Raw genomic sequence first — 23,187 nt, 5'->3', positions numbered from 1 at the left:
TGTAATATTCAGCCATGTGTGATGCACCCTGCTGGCTGGAGGAATGCTCAACATGGAATCCCAACTGTGTTCACTTAGCAAGCACCTCTTAAAGACAGTCTACCCCTTATATAGGAGAGCTGCACAGATAATAAAGTGTGAAGCTGGATGAACACAGCAGGCCAAGCAGCATCTCAGGAGCACAAGAGCTGACATTTCGGGCCTAGACCCTTCATCTTGTGCTCCTGAGATGCTGCTTGGCCTGCTGTGTTCATCCAGCTTCACACTTTATTATCTTGGATTCTCCAGCATCTGCAGTTCCCATTATCTCTAGGAGAGCAGCACACATTGCCCAGAAACTATTCTTGATTGCCTGAAGTTCAAGTGACCGTCAGAGAAGAACACCACATGGAGAAAGGACAAGATGGTTCCAAGGTTCTCAGGTTTGACCCCTGTTGGTTGATAGGAGGAGAGATTTCATGTTTCCCAAAGGGAATGGGAGCATGGACCTAGGGAGATCATTTCCCAAAGCCTGACCCTAAGGTACAGGCCAGAGTGCAACAAAATGCTCACGAGGGTGGTCAAGATCAGTGAGTACATCATCACATCTTCCACACAGCACACAACTGACATCCCAGACTTCACAATGCTTTCATCCCATCAGCACAACTTGGCAGTCAGGACTTAGGCTAAACTTCTGAAGTTGCAACTCACTAGCAAAGACCTGCCATTGAAACCAGGCTCTGATCCAATTCAACAGTTTCCATGTTTCCCTAGATATTCAGCGATGGCAGGGACATTGCAACATACTTAGTGACACTCCTTGCAGGGCCATGGCATCTCATTATCATAGGTGACACAGGTATTGCTGACTGTTTGATGGTATATTCCTGCCTTCCTGCCCTTTTCAGATCCTGTCTCACCCCATCCTGCTAACCAGCAAGTTAAGCAGGTCGTGCGATAACAGACCTCTGGCTATCCACCCCGTCACGCTCTCCTCACCCTAAAACTCACTTTCTGCATTTCTACTCCTCACCTACTGTGGCCAGACAGGCCGCCCAAAATTGTGCACTTACGAGAAACTAGATAATGAATAAAGCATGCTGGGAAATTGAGCCAATCAAGCTTTGGCCAAAAGTATCTGTGCTTAAAAACACAACAAGTTGCACATCCAGACAGGCTGCCGCTGGCGACAGTACAATACTCAATTGCTCCAGCCCATTCCCATTGCCATGACAATAGGAAACACTGAGCTGTTTTCCAGAACAAAGGGGTGCCTCACACCCATATTTGGGAAGAACCTACGTGCCCCAAACACCATCAGGAATGAAGGCCCAAGAACAACCCAACAACACATCAATGCCTGGTGGGTCCGATCGATCAGGGTGATCGAGCCTTGATCGATCCATTAGTTGGAATCAAAGTTTCTCCCAAAAGGGTGCGAAAACTTCCAGGTGTCAGAATTATTGCAACACCACCCTCAGGAGCAACAACTCGAGACCAGCAGCCATGAAGGGGAGATGACCCTGGGGCCTCTGGGAGAAGAAGACCAAACCAATCATCGCTGCATGGATCAAGGCCAAGATCTAGTGTGGTGGATCATTCAAAGTTAAGTTAATGTATAAGATAGTTAATTAGATATTTAATGTTAATTGTTAGTTTGAAGTCCAATTTGTTATTATGGTATTAACTGTGTTGAAGTAGATAAAGATCATTTCTTATTACTATTAACAGTCGATTTGCAGTTTCTTTGCTGGACATAGAAGGGTTAAAACACATTGTGTGGCAGGCACAACACTTTGAACCACTGACGTTGGTACCACCCATTGGTACAGTCAATCAATTCACCCGTAACACTGCTCATTCCCACTCATTTGCCCCAAGATGATTGTTGCAAACTTAGACACTCTCCCATAATGTCTCAATGAATTGTTTTGAAGTATTATACAGGCAAGCTCCCATACTGTACTCAGTTCAATAAAGAATCACAAACACTAACCCTTAAAAACATTCATCCTATTGGTGGTCATTGAATTCAAACCTTGACACTCGGACTATTGACACAATGCTCACTGACTGTGCCACCCAGTCTCATCACTAGGTCCCAATTTATCAATAGTCTTTCAGATGATATGGTGGTGCAGGTGTAATTGGAGATTGAATACTTGTTGTGTGGAAAGGTTCATGCTACATGATCATTCTAGACACAATGTTAAAAAGCTGCAATCCTTTAACTCCCCTCCAAAATGTAAGGAGAGCTTACTTCAATGAAAATGGCATGTGCAAGAGAATCGTTCAAAATGTCAGATCAATAAATCATGAACAAAAGAGAATTGCTCTCACACTTAATTCCACTGGTTAACAGATGCAAAGTCAAAGTTTAAAAGAATGTTAGGTTTTTAAAAATATCTGATTTTCACTTGCAATATAAACTAAACAGCAAAAGAAGTTGTTCCAACAACATAAAACTGTAAGACAATTACATAACTTATGCAATAACTAGTACTCTGAAATTATAACAACTCATTACTAATAGGGATATCAGTACAGCATTTAAATACGTAAGGCATGGAAATAAATTGAAAAGGATTTACACTGCGTGGAAGACCTTCAGGCTCCTAGTTTTGAGACTTCTTGGTGTTGATAAAAAGTTGTGTGGAGAATACAGATTCTATTTCTTTGGGGTTACTGGATACATATCACTTATGAGCTGTCAGAAAGAATTGTCACTAAATCTGACTACATAGAGGAAATTCTTAGCAGAAGGAAATCTCATTCATGACATTTATTAAATTACTGATCGAGCACCTCAGGTATGTATATTTGTAGCTGATAAAGTGTAAATCCAATAAACCATAATTTATTGAGGATGAATGAATTTTGAATGGGAAATATCATGTGAATACTCGATGAAACTTCAGTCCTCTGAATGACTCAAGTGTCTATCACCATGTACAGCATTGTTTTTTTCACAGGGTGTGGCATTGCTGCCAATTGTTGCCTATTCTTAACAGCCCTTGAGCCATTTGAAAGGGACTTTATCATTGCAAATGTGCCTTCCTTTAAGATGGAATGCATCCATGAACATCTCAATGCACAGGCTGTTCAGACAATGATAAGACATGGAGGAACTTCAGATTTGTTAAGAAAAAAGACCAACCCGTGACACATTTTCTTCCAGGAGCAGGCAGGCAGGCCCTGACAATAAGAGAGAACGCCACCTGCTCTGGCAGAGATGCTAATGCGCGGAGGTGAACTTTGCCACCAGGGAGACTCTCCTGTGTCATGAAGAATCTGACTCAGATTGGCATTTCTCCCCAACTCCCCAACTCTACATGGGAATAAAGCCATTTTCCCCATTGTGACTGCACTGCCTCTGCAACTGGCATTATGGCTAAGTGTCATCCTCCTGTCTTCACCTGCACAGTATTTCTATTTCAATAACCATCTAAAGACCTTTTGAAAGCCTCAAATGAATCTCAACCATCACTCGTCCAGCAATGCATTCCAGACCCAAAGCACACATTTTGTGAAAAAAATTCCTTTCCCAACACATGTGCTTCTTTTGCAGGTCATGTTAAATCTGTGCTCTCTCATTCTTTTGAGTAGAATAAATTTGCCCCTGTCCAGTCTCTCCCATATTGTATTTACCACTGCCAAACCTTTGCCATTCCTCACACTCAGAAAGTTACCCAATGGCAGGATGGCTCAGGTATCCAACCCAATGCAGCTCCCTGCCATATTACCCGCCCTCTCCCTCTCCTAGTCCAACACTTGGTAGTTGGACAAAGTCCTTCCTATGTCCTTGTTCGTTTATATAGTCAACAGCAATTCTGACAGGCTTACGCCATGTTGCCAACTGCTGATGGCAAATTCAGAGCTGTGCTAAAAATGTGTTTGCGCTGGAGGACGAAGCTGTGAACCTGCTCTCTTAGCACAATCGATCTGAGCTACCCACTGCCACCTTTAATTCACTTCCAAAAATTTCTGTGAGATGCAATACAATTGAGGTAATTGAAGATGTCACTATGACAATGACCATCCACCAATAACCAAAGCTTTCATCACGGTTGTTCCCTATATTTGTTAAGCTATTATACAAGACGTTAGTGAGGCGACTTCTATGATACTGTGTGCAGTTCTGGTAGCTCTGTTATAAGAAGGGTATTATTCAACTTGAGAGGATTCTGAAAAGATTTACCAGAATGTTGCCAGGAATGGAGGATTTGAGATATAGACTGGAAAGGCCAGGACACTTCTTCACCAGAGGTTGAGGGGTGACCTTATGAGGTTTATAAAATCATGTCAAGCATAGATAAAGTGAATGCCAGCGGTGTTTTCCCGATGGTGGAGACATTCAAAACTAGAGGGCGTATTTTTAGGGTGAGAAGAGAAAGATTTAGAAAGACACGAGGGATAACTTTTTTACACAGAGAGTGATTTGTGTATGGAATGAGGAAGTGGTGGATGCAGGTACAGTTACAATGTTTAAGAGACATTTAGAGACATTCATGAATAGGAAAGTTTGGTGGCACATGGGCATGTGCGGGCAGGTGGGACTAGTTTAGTTTGGGAATGTAGTCGACGAGGATTAGTTGTACCAAAGGGTCTGTTTCCATGATGTATCACTATCTAGTTAAATTGTGGATGTTAATTATGTTTTGTCTGCTTGGAGATGCAATGGGAAACACGTTCATTGTGGAATGCAATAAACATATCAGAATTGCAGATAGAGAGTAGTGTATTGAAGTCTGTGCATGCCTACCCATAGTTGAGATAAACATCAGCATCACCACCAATTTTGATCTCTCAACTGGTACTCCGCCTCCTGCCAGAGCAGCTCTGAGGGATAAGGCACTATTACAAAAATCATGGGGCCTTCAGTATGAAAGTGGATTTGGAAAAGGAGATATTGTAGAATGTCTACATGATGGATTTTTGGGACAGCTTGTGGGAGAGTCCATCAGGGAACAGGAAATTCTGCATTCAGTGATGTGCAATGAGGCCAAGCCATTAAGTGTCGTTAAGATACAGATAGATAGATAGTTGATTAGTAGGGAAATCAATGGTTATGGGGATAAGGCAGGAGACTGGGGTTGATTGAATGGCAGAGCAGACTGCATAGAATCCGTAGAATTCCTACAGTATGGAAACAGGCTATTCGGCCCAACAAGCCCACACAGACACTCTGGAAAGCATCCCGCCCAGAGCCATTCCCCTACCATATCCCTGTAACCCTGTATTTCCAATAGCTAACCATCAACCCTACACATCCTTGAACACTATGGGTAATTTAGCATGGTCAGTCCACCTAACCTGCACATCTTTGGATTGTGGGAGGAAACCGGATTACCCAGCGAAAACTCACGCAGACACCGGGAGAATGTGCAAACTCCACACAGACAGTCGCCCGAGGCTGGAATTGAACCTGGGTCCCTGGTACAGAGGTAGCAGTGTAAACCACTGAGCCACGGTGCCTCCGGTGCTGTTGAATTGTCTCTTCTGCTCCTATGTCTTATGGCCTGATGGAAATCGTGTTACATGTTGTAGGTAGGAATTCCTGATCTTGCGTCACGACTCAGAGCCAGACGTTATAAAAGACCTTAAAGTAAGGGCACACTTAGGAGGCAGCGATCATAATATGGTAGAGTTCAGTCTGCAGTTTGAAAGAGACATGGCAAAATCGGATGTAATGGTGTTACAGTTAAATAAAGGTAATTACAGGGGCATGAGAGAGGAATTGATGAAAATCAACTGGAAGCAGAGCCGAGCGGGGAAGACAGTAGAGCAACAATGACAGGAGATTCTGGGTGTAATTGAGGACTCAGTTCAGAGGTTCATCCCAAAGAAAAGAAAGATTATCCGGGGTGGGATTAGACAGCCATGGCTGACAAATGAAGTCAGGAAATGCATCAAAGAAAAAGAGACAGCCTATAAAGTGGCCAAGAGCACTGGGAAATCAGAAGATTGGGAAGGCTACAAAAACAGACAGAGGAAAACAAAGAGAGCAATAAGGAAGGAGAGGATCAAATATGAAGGTAGGCTAGCTAGTAATATTAGAAATGATAGTAAAAGCTTCTTTCAATACATAAGAAGCAAACGAGAGGCAAAAGTAGACATTGGGCTGCTACGAATTGATGCTGGAAGGCTAGTGATGGGAGATAAGGAAACAGCTGAAGAACTTAATAAGTACTTTGCATCAGTCTTCACAGTGGAAGACATGAGTAGTATGCCAACAATTAGGGAGAGTCAGGGGGCAGAGTTGAGTATGGTAGGCATTACAAAAGAGAAAGTGCTGGAAAAGCTAAAAAGTCTAAAAATTGATAAATCTCCTGGCCCCGATGGGCTGCATCCTAGAGGGAGGTGGCTGAGGAAATAGCAGAGGCTTTTGTTGTGATCTTTCAAAAGTCACTGGAGTCAGGGAAAGTCCCAGATGATTGGAAAATTGCTGTTGTAACCCCTTTGTTTAAGAAAGGATCAAGGCAAAAGATGGAAAATTATAGGCCGATTAGCCTAATCTCGGGAGTTGGCAAAATTCTAGAATCCACTGTCAAGGATGAGATTTCTAAATTCCTGGAAGTGCAGGGTCAGATTAGAACAAGTCAGCATGGGTTTAGTAAGGGGACGTCATGCCTGACAAACCTGTTAGAATTCTTTGAAGAGGTAACAAGTATGTTAGACCGGGGAAACCCAGTAGATGTTATCTATCTAGACCTCCAAAAAGGCCTTTGATACGGTGCCTCATGGGAGGCTGCTGAGCAAGGTGAGGGCCCATGGTGCTCGAGGTGAGCTACTGGCTTGGATTGAGGATTGGCTGTCTGACAGAAGGCAGAGAGTTGGGATAAAGGGCTCTTTTTCGGAATGGCAACCGGTGATGAGTGGTGTCCCGCAGCATTCAGTGTTGGGGCCGCAGCTGTTAACTTTACATATTAATGATCTGGATGAAGGGACTGGGGGCATTTTGGTGAAGTTTGCCGATGATACAAAGATAGGTGGACAGGAAGGTAATACTGAGGAGGTGGGGAGGCTGCAGAAAGATTTAGACAGTTTAGGAGAGTGGTGCAGGAAATGGCTGATGAAATTCAATGTGAGTAAATGTGAGGTTTTGCACTTTAGAAAAAAGAATACAGGCATGGACTATTTTCTAAATGGTGAAAAAATTCGCAAATCAGAAGTGCAAAGGGATCTGGGAGTGTTGGTCCAGGATTTTCTAAAGGTTAACTTGCAGGTAGAGTGCGTAATTAAGAAAGCGAATGTAATGTTGTCGTTTATCTCAAGAGGGTTGGAATATAAAAGCAGCAATGTGCTTCTGAGACTTTATAAAGCTCTAGTTAGGCCCCATTTAGAATACTGTGTCCAATTTTGGGCCCCACACCTCAGGAAGGACATACTAGCCCTGGAGCGTGTCCAGTGGAGATTCACGTGGATGATCCCTGGAATGGTAGGTTTAACGAATGATGAACGGCTAAGGATCCTGGGATTGTACTCATTAGAGTTTAGAAGGTTGAGGGGAGATCTAATAGAAACTTACAAGATAATGTATGGCTTAGAAAGGGTAGACACTGGGAAGTTGTTTCCTCTAGGTGGGAGACTAGGACCCGTGAGCACAGCCTTAAAATTAGAGGGGGTAAATTTAAGACGGAAATGAGGAGACATTTCTTCAGCCAGAGAGTGGTGTGCTTGTGGAATTCATTGCCACGGAGTGCAGTGGAGGCCAGGACATTAGATGCCTTCAAGGCAGAGATCAACAAATTCTTGATCTCACAAGGAATCAAGGGCTACGGGGAGAGTGCAGGGAAGTCGAGTTGAAATGCCCATCAGCCGTGATTAAATGGTGAAGTGGCCTCAATGGGCTGAATGGTCTTACTTCCACTCCTATGTCTTATGTTCTTATGGACTCAGCAATTCTTGTTATCAGCATGGTGTACAGTATAAGTTCTGGAGCTGCACCATTGAAGTGATGGGCAAAACGAAGCCAAGGTGATGTGAGCAAAATCATTTTCACACAGCAAGTTGTTGTTACGGACTGCATTGCCTGGAAATATGGTGGAGGCGAGTTAAATTGTGGTATTCAAAAGGGCATTGGATGATTTTTTTAGGATAGAAATTGTGTGTCAAGGGTGTGTGTACGATGCTCATTTGAAGAGCTAGTGCAGGCGTGTTGGGCTGAATAGCCGACTTCTGCGCTGTTATAATTCTGTGACTCTGCGACAGGATTGACAGAAGGGTACTGTCAATATGAAGGCAAGGGGAGAAAGATGCTTTCTGAGCTGGTGACTTGAAGCATTGCCTTCAATTGAGCATGTGGTGGGAAAAGTCAATCATTGATTTTTGGTTCTGCTTAGAAGTTGGCATTGAAAAGAGATTCAATAGAGGCATTCAAGATGATGAGGATCTAGCTGGAGCAGTCAAGAGAGAAACTGTTACCATTGGTGGAAGGATTGGGAATCAGACGATACTAAATTAAAGGTGATTGGTGAGGCAACAAGGATGACATGAGGGAGATGCTGTTAATGCAGCAAGAGATTAGGATTTGGATTGCACTGTCTGAGAGTGTGGTGAAGATTGAGTCAAATGTGGCTTTTGAGAAGTTATTTGCCAAACACTGTATGAGGAAAGAAAAACAAATCTGTATGACACAGGGGACACAGTGGGCAAATAGAACTACCTGCTGTAGAGAGATGTTTTGGACATATCCAATTGGCTTCCTTCTGCACTGAAACCACTCTCTGTTTCTGTGAATTGAGGCAATGAAGGAGAAATAACAATGTAAATTTTCACTTACAGAGGGAGTTTAACGTGGTGGAGAAAGAGAGAAAAAAAAAATGACCTGAGTAACTTCGAGATAACAAAGTGTGGAGCTGGATGAACACAGCAGGCCAAGCAGCATCTCAGGAGCACAAAAGCCTCTTTATTCCAGTTCCCTCACCCCATTCCCCTCTCTGATGAAGGGTCTAGGCTCGAAACATCAGCTTTTGTGCTCCTAAGATGCTGCTTGGCCTGCTGTGTTCATCCAGCTCCACACTTTGTTATCTTGGATTCTCCAGCATCTGCATTATCTCTGACCTGAGTAACTTCGCTGGAGCCTTAGAGAATAAGTTCTAACAATTCTAGAAGGACCTATTAGGGCAGCAGAACAAAAGCTTGCAGAAATACCTCATTTTTAAGAAGCATCTTGAAGGAGGAGAGAGCACAGAGAAGCATAGGCGCAAACCCAGAGGAGGAAAGTGGGAGAGATGCTGGTATGATTGGTGTTAGCTGCGAAGTGGGAAGTGCCAGTTTGGGTGAGTGAAGGAAGTACTTCAGAATCAGTACGAACAGGCCAGATCACAGTGTGGAAATATGGAACTTCACAGGATGGTGACTTTCTGATTTGGACTTGGGCATGGTTGTCTTCCCTAAGTAAGTATTGACTGTTGACTGTTGCTGTAAACCTGTAGTACAAAAAGCATGCATTACTGGATCACTAAGTACTTTTACCTTGCCATAAAGCTTGGCCCACTGGGTATAAAGTGCACGTTTGCAGAGCCTGGATGAGCTACCCAGGTCTCCCTTTCCAGTTGTGGCATTAATGACCTCCAGGTCAGAGTCACCCAATGTCCAGTTTACGCTGAAGCTAGGCGACTTTCTTTGCTGACGAAATCCAGTGCTACTGACGCCTGCAGAGAAATGGAAGCAAAAGAAATTAGAATAGAAGCAATGGCCCACATGGTGAATACCTACTGGAAAGAGGGGCAGAACATTCCCCCAGTAAGAAAATGTCAAGAACATTTGTAGACATGCGAGAGGATCATTATGAAGTATGCATATCCCTCGAATACACATTTTCTCCGTTTTGTTAAGGCCTCTGTGTGAACAATGTGTGTACACAGCAGTTTGAGAATCCTTCGATCATAGCATCCACTGGAATGTGGAACCAAAACCAGCTTCCTACGAGTCTCACTCATGTTACAATCTGTTTGGAAACATTTTAATGGAGTGAATACATCTGGAGGGAATGCAGTGGCCTTTTAAAACCTTGAGAAAGGCAAATATCAGTTTAAAAGGGTTCTAAAGAGGAGAAATCTCTCAGTAGCTCTTAACTCTTCCTTTCACTTGTGCTGTTAGAAAATACAGTGATTTTCCTGTTCAGTTTGTGATATAGATTATCACTTGTGATGGCATCTTGAATGAATTTGTAATTAAAATCAGTGGGATGACTAAAAAGTTTTTAAATATGCAAAGAGAAAACACTATTGTTGGCAGCTTCAAATCAGAAAACTCAGAATTCATTTCTTGTGGCTTCTTTTGACCCCAGAGATGTGACTCCAACCTTCCATTCCCGATGCCACCTCCAAATATTGCCCCTGATCAGCTGCCTTTATTACTGCAGGGAGCTAATCTCCATTTCCTCGATCTGTTGCATCTCCAATTTAGCTGTCACATTGGCGCATTTGCGTCCAAGTTCTGTTAAAATGATATAAAAATAAAAAGTTGAACTGGAAGAAGGCATTAAACCTTATTATTCTTTAAACAAGAATGCTGGCATTTTTCAACGTCTCTGCTAGTCACTGCAGGAAAAGAAGGTTTGAAATAAAAATCTCCAGATTAGATTTATTTGTTAGTCACATGTACTAAGTATAGGAATATGTAAGTACAGTGAAAAGTGCACAGAGTCACCAATCGTTGGCGTCCACTAAGTGACAAAACACCAGAATTAAAAGATTTCACAGAGACAAAATGTAACCAAGCAAGAAAAAGTCTGGATCCCGGAGTCTCAATTCCCATCCCCACAATGGTGCAGGCGCTTCTCGAATCACTCATCCCCTGTTGCTCCCTCACTGACCCTACTTCCACTGTCGCTCCCTCACCGACCCTGCTCCCACTGTTGCTCCCTCATTGGCTCCGTTCTCACTCCCGCTCCCTCACTGACCCCGCTCTCACTCCTGTTCCCTCACCAGTCCCGCTCTCACTCCCGGCCCCGCTCTCACTCCTGCCCCCGCTCTTATTCCCGCCACCTTACTGGCCCTGCTCTCACTCTTGTTCCCTCAATGGCCCAACTCTCACTCCCATTCTCTCAATGGCCCTGCTCTCACTCCCGTTCCCTCACCGACCCCGCTCTCACTCCCGTTCCCTCACCGACCCTGCTCTCACTCCCGTTCCCTCACTGGACGCGCTCTCACTCCCGTTCCCTCACCGGACGCGCTCTCACTCCTGTTCCCTCACCATCCCTGCTCTCACTCTCATTCCCTCACTGGCCCTGGTTTCACTCCCGTTCCCTCACCGGCCCCGCTCTCACTTCCAGCCGCGCTCTCACTCCTGTTCCCTCACAATCCCTGCTCTCACTCTCATTCCCTCACTGGCCCTGGTTTCACTCCCGTTCCCTCACTGGCCCCGCTCACATCCAGCCGCGCTCTCACTCCTGTTCCCTCACCATCCCTGCTCTCACTCTCGTTTCCTCACCGGCCCTGGTTTTACTCCCGTTCCCTCACTGGACCCACTCTCACTCCCATTCTCTCACTGGCTCCCCTCTCACTCCAGTTCTGTCACCGACCCCGCTCTCACTCCTGTTCCCTCACCAACTCCGCTCTGACTCCCGTTCTGTCATTGACCCTGCACTCACTCCCGTTCCCTCACCGGACCCACTCTCACTCCCATTCTCTCACTGGCCCCGCTCTCACTCCCATTCCGTCACCAACCCCGCACTCACTCCCGTTCCCTCACTGACCCTGCTCTCACTCCCGTTCCCTCACTGATCCCGCTCTCACTCCCGTTCCCTCACCGGACCCACTCTCACTCCCATTCTCTCACTGGCCCCGCTCTCACTCCCGTTCCCGCTCTCACTCCCGTTCCCTCACCGGGCCCGCTCTCACTCCCGTTCCCTCACCGGCCCCGCTCTCACTCCCGTTCCCTCATCGGCCCCGGTCTCACTCTCGTTCCTTCATGGACCCTACTCTCACTCCCATTCCTTCACCAGCCCCGCTCTCACTCTCGTACCCTCACCAGCCCTGGTTTCACTCCCGTTCCCTCACTGACCCTGCTCTCACTCCCGTTCCCTCACTGATCCCGCTCTCACTCCCATTCTCTCTCTGGCCCCGCTCACACTCTTGTTCCTTCATGGACCCTACTCTCACTCCCATTCCTTCACCAGCCCCGCTCTCACTCTCGTTTCCTCACCGGCCCTGGTTTCACTCCCGTTCCCTCACCGGCCCCGCTCTCACTCCTGCTCCCTCTAACTGCCCTGCTTTCTCTCCCGCTCCCTCACCGGCCCCGCTCTCACTCTTGTTCCCTCACTGGCCCCACTCTCACTGCTGTTTCCTCACCATCCCACTCTCACCACCCCTGCCTCACCGGCTCTGTTCTCACCACCCCTGCCTCACCGCCCCCACTCTCACCACCCCTGCCTCACCACCCCCACTCTCACCATGCCTGCCTCACCGGTCCTGCTCTCACCACCCCTGCCTCACTGGCCCCGCTCTCACCACCCCTGCCTCACCACCCCCGCTCTCACCACCCTGCCTCACTGGCCTCGCTGTCACCACCCCTGCTCACTAGCCCACTCTCATTGCCAAACCCATGATCTGCTGCTTTTGCTCCGGCCCATGCTCAATTTGCCATCGCTACAGGGCAATGCCCATGCATTCTGTTCCCTCCACGTGGTTCCTGGTTACGACCTGATTACTTCCTGACTCCTTAGGTGTGTAGTTAAAAGGGTGTGGGTGTAGGGGGATAGAATTTCTGCAGAGAGGAGGGAGAAGAGGAGAAAAAGAATGGAAGAGGAATGGGCCCTCGATGACATTTGTCTCCATCAGAATGTCAGTGATTTTTACCATTACTGGGGTTAAAAGGCATAAAAAGACAGGCTGTGTCTGGCCTCTCTTGATGTTGACCATCTCAGCATATCAATAGAAGATGCTGAATGCATGAAATGGATTTTCATAGAAAGATAGACTGTTGTAAATTGGAAAGAGAGTTTGGCAGTATTTTAATGGAAGACTAGATGGAAGCATAGTAGGATATATTGCGGCCTTTTTTAAACCATGTGATCAGCTGGATGAACCACAATGTTGTTTTCTAATACTGATGCCTCTCTGTCCACATAATTCAACAAATGCATAAACGCATGGTTCTCAATGGAGGTTTCCCAGTGTTACTCTCCTCTATTCATTTCCCCACAGAATGTGGACATCCGTGAAAGGTCTGTACAAATGAAATCCTTGATACTGGATCTGCTTTTGGTTGGGGCACACTTCAGCTCTTGAGAAAAGAAGAAACTGTAGGACACCTGTGGCAAAAGTGAACCATTTGATTGTCTAAATGAATCAGGGAGGAATCCTCAGATTGGAAAAAGGATCTATTTCCTCAATGTTCCAGGGAGATGATATGGATCTGGTTTGGGGAAGCGGGGCCAGGGTGTGCCGAGAGTGTATATATTGTATACATGAGGAATACCAATTGTTTGGGATGAGCTTTATGGACCTGGGGATCTTTATGGATCTGTCATTATTCCTATGCTCATACTTGTAAGCCACCCAGTGCTAGTCTGAATCATGAGCAGGCCAGGAGAGGAGCTGTCAAACCATTGCTGCTGTCAGGCTGGAGTCGATCATTAAGATTTTATGCTAGCTGCAGCTGATGGGGAAGGAGCCAAGTGCACAATTTAAATGTAAAATACCCATTAGCTCATCAACACTGTGAAAAACGCCAGGGAAGTGTCTTCTCAAATGGCTTTGGTGGAGACTGACTCTGAGGAATTACTGAGGCTGACAGTGAGACTAAGCTGAATTAACATGACTGTAAGTTTTAATAAAAGCCTTGGGTAATGACTGATGTTAATTTAGCTCCTCCGTACTGTCAAATTGTCAGAATCAGTTATTCCTCCCTGTCTAGGATCAAAGAGCACTCTACAAAACCCATAGGCATTGTCATGAAGGGAAAAAAAAATCAAAAGGAAATCAGTTAAAAAGAGTGAAGTTTTAATCATCTTTGTGTAAAACAGAAGTCAAAGATCACTCTTTAAACTCTGCTTTTCTTTTAAAAAATGTCAGCATCTACCATTTTGTGATGAATTTTATACCTCCAAACCGGACGGTTATGAGTTAGTTGGGAATAGAGTCATACAGAATGGAAACAGACTCTTCGGTCCAACTAGTCCAGGCTGACTATGTTCTAAAACTTGTTTTGTTAAAACCATTCAGTCCCACTTGCCCCTATCACTCCAAACCTTTCCAATTCACGTACTTATCCAAAAGTCTTTTAAATGTTATAATTGTCCCTGCAAGCACTTCCTCCAGCAGTTCATCCCATAACTGTGTAAAGAAAATTGTCCCTCGTGTCTTTTTTAAAACTTTATCCTCTCACCTTTAAAATGTGCTCCCTAGTTATGAACTCCGCCACCCTGGAGATTTAAATAAAATTAAAAATCACAAACCTAAAGCCAGCCCACCTTGAAACCACCCACCTTGGATTTTAACATGCAAGCATCAGTAAAAACTGATCATGACCCTGTCCGATTTTCATAGAGGCCTCACTGATTCACAGATGCACTTTAGGGGAGGAAACCTGTCTTCCCCTTTTCTGATCTGGGCTTATGTTTCACTCTTGGTTTACTCTTGACTGGTTTTTAAAATAGCTTTGTAAACCATTCTTTAGGACTGAGGGCAATTAGGGATTGAGAATAAATGCTGAGAAGATTGGATGATACTTTCCAGAAGCCACACAATCTTCCTATGCTAAATTGGACTCTGCTGACAGGACGCAATGTTTTCCCTTGTGTCGACCTGTTCTATTTTGGTGGCAGCAGTGACTGCTAATATGACTGTGCTGCAACGACAAGTCACCTGTCTCTGTTCAGATATTATCTTGGGGCTGATTGCTGGGAAACTCAGAGTCAAGATTTGTGAGAATTAAATATTTCAAAGCATTCTGACAAAATTTGCTGTTAATAAAGCACCTGAAAGGAAACAGGTTAAAAGGGAAGCCCATTTTATGAAATTAACAGCCACACTAACCATTCAACAATGCTGTTGTTTCATTCGTTCACCGCAACATTAAGAAGCCATGGTGCTTAATATTTCCAAATTGTGTTCTTTACCCAAGTACCAACGCTCCATTAAATTGGCTTCTGTCTAAGTAAGCAATTATCTCTAAAATGCAAATTAAACTTAAATTAAGAACTTAATGACTGACATTTTAAAGATAATAGAAAAAAATTATGCCGTTCAGCAACAGTGCGCACGGTCTGGATGCTATGAGCATAAAAGTGAAATTCTAAATTTCAGCCTTGTTTTTATTTTACTTTTAACATGGGTTTCCAGAGTTTAATTACAAAATGGTCATTATTTACCTGTATGCACTGTGATAACTCCTTATGTGGTTGAAAATTGTCATGATATTACATCACATACGGGAGAAGTGCATAGAGGGTATGGCAAATTGGTGCTCCTAATGCAGTTGATTTCTTAATTCTAAGCCCTGATTTGACTTGAATTGTCACTGTTGGATGACTTACTTCAGGTCTCAGTTAATTTTTCTGACCTGAAATCTGTGCAAACATATGAACATGGGTGCTGACTAGGTATAGAGTAGTGGTCAGAGCACACCAAGGGGATGTGGATGAAGTCTGTGGGACCGAGGAACTTTAAGAACTTGGAGAGATTGACAGTAGAAACACAACGCTTACTCAGTGCCTTAACTGACATTGCAAAATCAGGGAACATTTTAGATAATCAAGCTTGTTATTAAGTGAAAGAATATGTGGCATCGACAAGTTGGTATCATCTCTGAGATTTGCTGTTACCAAACAGAATCAAACAATTACAGATGAAGGTTTGAAGATGACAGAATATGAACACAAGAACGTTTAACTGACTTGACCACCCTATCTTTTACCAAGATAGGTTGTGCAAATGAAGGGAAGAAGTTGCTTTCTGAGAATATAGGAATCGTGTTTTCTATGTATGATGTAGAGTTTTAATGATATAGTACGTACTATTTTGTCTCCGACAGGATCCCTGTCCTGACACTAGTCTGACTGGCAGACTGATTCCCCTCTGAGCAATGACACTCCAGAAAAGATTACTGTTGGGACAGAGTTAGTGTTGTAGCGGGGGCTGGGGGAGGAATGTTTGTTGTGGGTGGCAGCAGTCATGAATTCCCATGTGGGTCCGATCCCTGAGACACCAGATCCCTCTTCTCCTTGGGGCCAACAAATTCCTCATCCCTGCAGTATTTCTATGAAGGGTTGGAAGGTGGGGAAGCATAATGACCACAATGCAGCAATTATATATAAAAAAGGGAATTACTGTCATGCTCAATAGTGGCAGAAACAATTAAGAACTATGGTTTTAAAACATCTTTCCACCCTAAACTTGGGCGAACCTTGAGTTACGAACAAATTCAGTTTCATTCAATCAATGTTGCATGAGGTCAGTGGAATCTTTAAGTCTATACCACTTGTTTAGAACAGATAATAACTATCTGGCATCTATTCTTGAGTTAAAATTACAGGGGTAATGTTTCTACTCCATTGTTTTGAAGATTTTAAGATGTCCCTAAAGCTGCTGGCAAACTTAAGAAAATGAGCACAATTTGAAAAGTCTCCCCAGGCAAATGCAAAACATGAAATCCTGCATCTTCAAACCAGGCTATGGCTGGTGTCTGTGGACATCACCAAATTCAGGTGAACTGAAATCTTGAACCAGTGTAAAACATTGCAGACCACATCAACTGACATGCCTAAAGCTTCTACTCACACTAAAGCAAATTTATTGTGAATGCTGAACATTTGAAACAAATATAGAAAATGCTGGAGAAACACAGCAGATGTGGCAGCATCTGTGGAGAGAGAAACAGGGTTAACATTTCAAGTCCTATATGACTTTTCTCAGAACAGGAGTCATACAGCAGAGCAATAGACCCTTCTGCCCAGAGATAATGGGAACTGTAGATGCTGGAGAATCCAAGATAACAAAGTGTGAAGCTGGATGAACACAGCAGGCCAAACTGCATCTTAGGAGCACAAAAGCTGATGTTTTGGGCCTAGACCCTTCATCAGAAAACCAGAACGTCAGCTTTTATGCTCCTAAGATGCTGCTTGGCCTGTTGTGTTCATCCAGACCCTTCTGCCCAACTTATCCTTCCCAGCCTATTCAGTCTCTCCTTATAACTCAAACTCTCCTCACTGTGTAACATCTTTGTAAATGTGTTTTGCACCCTTTTCAGTTTAATAACATCGTTCCTACAGCAGGGGGACCAGAACTGCATGCACCACTCCTAAAGTGGCCTTACCAAATGTATTGTGCAGCATTAATATGGTGTCCCAACTCTCACACTTAATGTTCTGACTGTTAAGACAAGTGTACCAAATGCCTTCTTCAGCATTCTGCCGAGCTGTGACACCACTTCTGAAGAACTATGTACCTGCACCCCTAAGGTTTCTCTGTTTGACAACACTTCCTAGAGCCCTGCAATTAACTGTGTAAGTGCTGCCCTGGCTTGTCTTACCAAAATGCAACACCTCGCATTTATCAGAATTAAATTCCACCTGCCATTCCTCAGTTGTGCAGAAAAGTTATAAGGGATTCGCGATGTTAGTTCTGCTTCTCTCACCGCAGATGCTGCTGACAGACCCATTGAGTTTCTCCAGTATTTTCTGTTTGTTTTAGCTGAAATTCATTTAGGTTTAAAGTACCTCAATCCTTAATTTCCCCAGATACTGTATGATTTAACACTGCAGCAACATGTTTATTACCCTGAATACCTTGCTTCTTTTTAAAGGAGGGCAAAGTCCATGCCCAGAGATCCGACGACCACACAACACAGGCTGCAATGAGGCCAGACAGCCAGCTAACTGTTTATAAGACTGTTAACATACCGCTCAGGAGAGGCTGGTTGCATCGATAAGGTGGTAGCAGCTGAACAACATCCTCCAGCCGTTGGCATAATGCACGGGAAAGGTGACCAACATGATGCATGCTTCCCAACACGATGCTCTGTAGGTAGATCGGTTCAATAAAATGACTCAGGAGAGATCCTTGAGCACCCAGAATGTTCCACCTGAAATATGGGAAAGGTTCGGGAGTTAGGAAAAATAAAATGCGCTGGTTCAGAAGTCTCATTTTGAAACATTTCACTGTGTCAGGCTGTGTTTGTTCTATACAGGAGCCCAGCTAAACCAGATTGTTCCCAGCTGAACACTTTTCATTTGAACTTGTAGTTAATTTGGCATAACCAGCCTCTCGTTTGCTAATTGCGCTACACTGCAATTAAGTATTGAATGGGCAGTTTGGCTAATGACAATTTAGTACAGACAGCTTGTACGCACGTGTCGGATAAATATGTGACCTGCATTTATATTTAAGGGAAGAACAAAGGAGTAGTAAGATTAAAGATGTTTAAGTGTTAATGTAGTGGGGTCACAAGTTGGAAATTTAGAGAAAAACTGAAAGACCTGCAGATGCTGTGAATCAGGAACAAAAACAAAGTTGTTGGAAAAGCTCAGCAGGTCTGGCAGCACCTGCGAAGAAAGAAGTCAGGGTTAACTTTTCGAGTCCAGTAACCCTTCCTCAGAGGACAACATATTCTGAGGAAGGGTCACCGGACCTGAAACGTTAACTCTGATTTTTTTCTTCACCAGACCTGCTGAGCTTTTCCAGCAACATCTGTTTTCGCTCCAGAAATTTAGAGATATAGCCAGAATTTATAGTTAATATTAACTACCAGGCTAAGAAGAAGAGGTACACCATTCAGGATGTGAACAAGTGGAATTCTCTAGCATGGAAAACTGTTGGGGCCAGTTCATTAGATATATTCAAGAGGGAGCCAGGTATAGTCCTAATGGCTAAAGGGATCAATGGGTATGGAGAGAAAGCGGGAGCGAGATACTGAAATTGCACTATCAGCCATGATCATATTGAATGGTTGTGCAGCCTCTGAGGGCTGAATGGCCTGCTCCTGCACCTATTTCTATGTTTCTGTGTTACTGTTCTCCTTCTTGCAAAATTGTTAGTAATGGCAATATAAAGATATCAATAATAGCAGGAGTGAGGCCATTTGGCCCCTTATGACTGCACCTTCATGCAATATAATCTTGGTTGATCCAGCTGAGCTCCATTTCCCACTCATTCCTTAGATTCCTCTATTCTCTTAGTGACCAAAAACTACTACACTCTATTTTGAATATTCTTGGCAACTGAATGTAAGTAGCTCCAAAGATTCACAATGCTTTGAGTGAAGAAGCCTCCCCTCATGTCAGCTCTAATAGATAATAGCTCGACTTGAGACAAGGATGTGAATGTCAATTCTCACAACCTGCTTTGGGAGAAACTCCCTCTGATTTGTAGGATCTTGACGTTAAGGAGGGGTAGTGGGCATGGAATGGAGTTGGACACACTGCTCCTGTGTATACATCACGGGGCTTGCTGTCTGCCAGCTCAGTCTGTCCTGCTCTGTTCTCTTCCCACCCTACATCTCCTTACTTCAGGCTCTAGCACTCTCTCCCTGGATCTCCCTACAACTCCAAAGCACTGCAGTAGTTCAGGGAAGAAACTTACCACCACCTCCTCTAGGGCAATTAGGGACGGTCAATAAATGCTGACCCACATGCCTTGAATGAATAAAATAAAACATTTGTTTGGGATGGGGAGATGGCTGTTCGGGGGGAGGTAAACAACTGCCAAATTATTGGGAAAGGATTTACAAATGAAAGATTAACAACGCTATGGGAAACCTTCTGATGTTGTCAAATGTAAAGAAGGGTTATACGGAGTAAACCCATTTTGCAACTCAAGCCTCATGAAATAAAAGCAAATTAAAAGCTCCTTTGCCTTCCTTGTCAAATTTCATATAAATTCCTATCTATGTACTGTAATTGACTCCACTGAGACTAGAAAACAACTCAAGAGAGATGGGTGTGCAGGCCAACTATAAATCCACATGGAAAGTTACAGTTAAGCTGCCATGGGCAACAGCTTCGCTAGTACATCTCCTTGATCTATCTCCTTTTCTTCCTTTATTCATTCATGGGATGAGGGTGTCACTGGCCAGGCAGCATTTATTGCCCATTCTTAACTGCCCAGAGGGCAATTCAGAGTGAACCACATTGCTGTGGGTCTGAAGTCACATGTAGATCAGGCGAGGTAAGGATGGCGGTTTCCTTCCCTAAAGGACATTAGTGAACCAGATGGGTTTTCCTGACAATCGACAAGGGGTTCATAGTCACCATTAGATTTTTAATTCCAGATATTTTATTGAATTAAAATTCCACCGTCTGTGGTGGTGGGACTTGAACCCAGGTACCCAGAATGTTGTCTGGTCTCCGGATTAACGGTCCAGTGATAATATCACTAGGCTGTTGCCTCTCCGCAAAGATATTGCACATTGTACTTGAGCCAGGCCAGAGTTGAACCTATAATCTCCTGATCAGTAATCAGGTGCGTTATCCATTATGCACAAACAAACCGAAATGAAGCATATTAAATTCTGATTCACCAAGTCTCCCTTGTCAGTGCCTTGTATATAGAAGTTCTGGTGAAATGTTCAATGACATTTACGACAGATGTGTTTGGTTTTCATACTTTTGGAATTTTAATCTGAATAAACTGTGCCGTGTTCCTGTGCTCCTTTGTTGAACCTAATGTTGTCTTGAGAATTTGAAAAGCTGGCTAGATCACTTCAGTAGGCAGTTGAAAATCAGCCAGACTGGTAGGAGCCTGACATAATAAAATGTGAGGCTGGATGAACACAGCAGGCCAAGCAGCATCTCAGGAGCACAAAAGCTGATGTTTTGGGCACAGACCCTTCATCAGAAAAGTGGGGTGGGGAGAGCGCTCTGAAATAAATAGGGAAAGAGGGGGAGGCGGACCGAAGATGGATAGATGAGAAGATAGTTGGAGAGGAGAGTATGGGTGGGGAGGTAGGGAGGGGATAGGTCAGTCCGGGTAGGACGGACAGGTCAAGGGGGCAGGATCAGGTTAGTTGGTAGGCAATGGAGGTGTGGCTTGGGGTGGGAGGAGGCGATAGGTGAGAGGAAGAACAGGTTAGGGAGGCGGGGAAGATCTGGGCTGGTTTTGGGATGCAGTGGGGGGAGGGGAGATTTTGAAGCTTGTGAAGTCCACATTGATACCATTGGGCTGCAGGGTTCCCAAGCGGAATATGAGTTGCTGTTCCTGCAACCTTCGGGTGGCATCATTATGGCACTGCAGGAGGCCCAGGGTGGACATGTCATCTGAGGAATGGGAGGGGGAGTTGAAATGGTTTGCGACTGGGAGGTGCAGTTCTTTATTGCGAACTGAGCGGAGGTGTTCTGCAAAGCGGTCCCCAAGCCTCCGCTTGGTTTCCCCAATGTAGAGGAAGCCTGGTGTGGCATGCAGGACTTGTACGGACAGCAGACTGCAATCCCTGTCTGCAGGTCATTATCAAACCATTTGGATTTTCCCGATAATCTGACAGCTTTTGATCACGTTTTGATTATGCTACCTTTTAGTTTCCAGATATTTTTAAACAGCCAACAACTACTTTTTCAGTCTGCCCCCGTGGGTAAATAATATTTTTAAATCAGGCTGTTTGGACATGTTAGAACACACCTTTGTGGTCAGTGTGACTTGAACCTGGATCTTCTGATCCAGAGATGGGGACAATACCAGTACATCACAAAATCCCTCCTTACTTCTCTATATATAATTCTTCTTAGTGTGTTAACTATAGAAGGTAGTTCCCTAATCAACCTGTTAAGAGATGTTATAGCATGCCTCCAATGGAGCTAGGACTTGAATCACAGACTTTCTACTTCACGGCTAGGAGTCAGTACCACTGTGCCATAAAGCTCCTTAAGTTAGACTTACAGCAGATCTCCATGCAACCTTTTGATCTGGAACCTGGCTCACTTCTGTTACCCCTTTGGATGTGCATGTGCATATAAGCAATGGTGAGTACAGAATATAATTATTGATATACAGTGGAATCCTCAATTCTGCACCAGGATGCAAGGGCTCAAATCTCACCTGCTCCAGAGATATGTCACAACAGCTCTGAAGAGGTTGGTTAGGAAACTACTTTATACAATTAACACACTACACTCCATACTAATTGGAAAAAGCCTCCGGTCATTACTTGTCTCTTGACCATTCTGGTACAATTCCACCTTCACGTCTTTACACACAACTAAACATTACTTATGGCAGTGGATTAGGCTAGAATTAGTGGCCATCATCAAAAAGAGTAAAAACTGATAATGTAGTCTATATGGGCGTGTGTATGTTTGTGTATATATACATATATGCACACATACATATACTTCATTTCTTTTTAATTGGTTGCTAATATCATTATTGCTAATAATGCAGATAGACTATGACATTAAGTGATTAACATCTTTTGATGAAACCATTGTAATGTCACTGGGATCGTTTACAATATTTTCGTAAGCTACCAAATGCAATTAATATGTAAGTTTAGTAACATTAAGTAACATGGGTTATTAATTTATAATAAACATTTGTTATGACACATTTACAAAGGTACCATTATCAATTGCTGTGAAATTACATTTAATTTCAGCACTCCACTGATAGTTCATACATTTTATTTAGCTTTTGGGAAAATTTAGCTTGTGGGAAAAATAATGTCATACATTAAGCCAAGTCCTTGCAAAATAAAACAAGATGCCCCTTTACAGTATCTTTCACATAAAACATGGTCCCATAAATGAAGACTTACATTTTTATAGTGACTTTCTAAAACAATTCACAGCCAGTGAAGTACCTTTGAATCGTTGACATTACACAATTAGTGTGCAGGAAGATTCTGCAACCTGCAATGTTTTAAAGAACAGATGATGTGTTTCTGTATTGATGGATAAATATTGGTCTGATCACCACAAAAGTGAAATAGCTTCAGAGGGATATTCAATTTCCACCTAAGGGAGCAGATGGGCTTGAGCTTCATGTCTTTTTCACAGATAGCATCTGTGACAGTACAGCACGCTGTCAGCACTACACTGGAATATCCCCTAGATAGAGACTTGAATCAATAGCCCTGTGACTTTAAAACGTCATGATTTCTAGCATTGAGCCATGACAGACATCATGGGACAAATTACAATGGGTCTCAGGGAATGGGGGATGTCTGCAAAAGGACAAGGAAATGTTGTGAGTTTCTCCTCCAGCCTTGCTTGGATCAAATGTAAACACTAGATGTTTTTATCTTCTGTAAATTAAGTTTATTAGAAAT

At 43.8% G+C, this 23,187-nt stretch overlaps 1 protein-coding gene across 2 annotated transcripts in view; it reads right to left on the bottom strand.

The window, feature by feature from the left end:
- Positions 1 to 23,187, bottom strand: part of adarb2 (adenosine deaminase RNA specific B2 (inactive)) — a 723,544-nt gene that overhangs the window by 7,472 nt on the left and 692,885 nt on the right. For both annotated transcript variants that reach the window (XM_048523584.2, XM_048523576.2), the window contains 2 exons: positions 17,834 to 18,015; positions 9,460 to 9,638 (listed from right to left, as the gene is read on the bottom strand). In XM_048523584.2, the coding sequence (XP_048379541.1) occupies positions 9,460 to 9,638; positions 17,834 to 18,015 (361 nt within the window). The remainder of the gene's footprint in view (positions 1 to 9,459; positions 9,639 to 17,833; positions 18,016 to 23,187) is intronic.

The sequence above is a fragment of the Stegostoma tigrinum genome, chromosome 2 (genome assembly GCF_030684315.1).
Source record: "Stegostoma tigrinum isolate sSteTig4 chromosome 2, sSteTig4.hap1, whole genome shotgun sequence".
Classification (NCBI taxonomy): Eukaryota; Metazoa; Chordata; class Chondrichthyes; order Orectolobiformes; family Stegostomatidae; genus Stegostoma; species Stegostoma tigrinum.
Note: the sequence above shows the minus strand (reverse complement) of the source record. Positions and strands in the feature narration are given on the sequence as shown.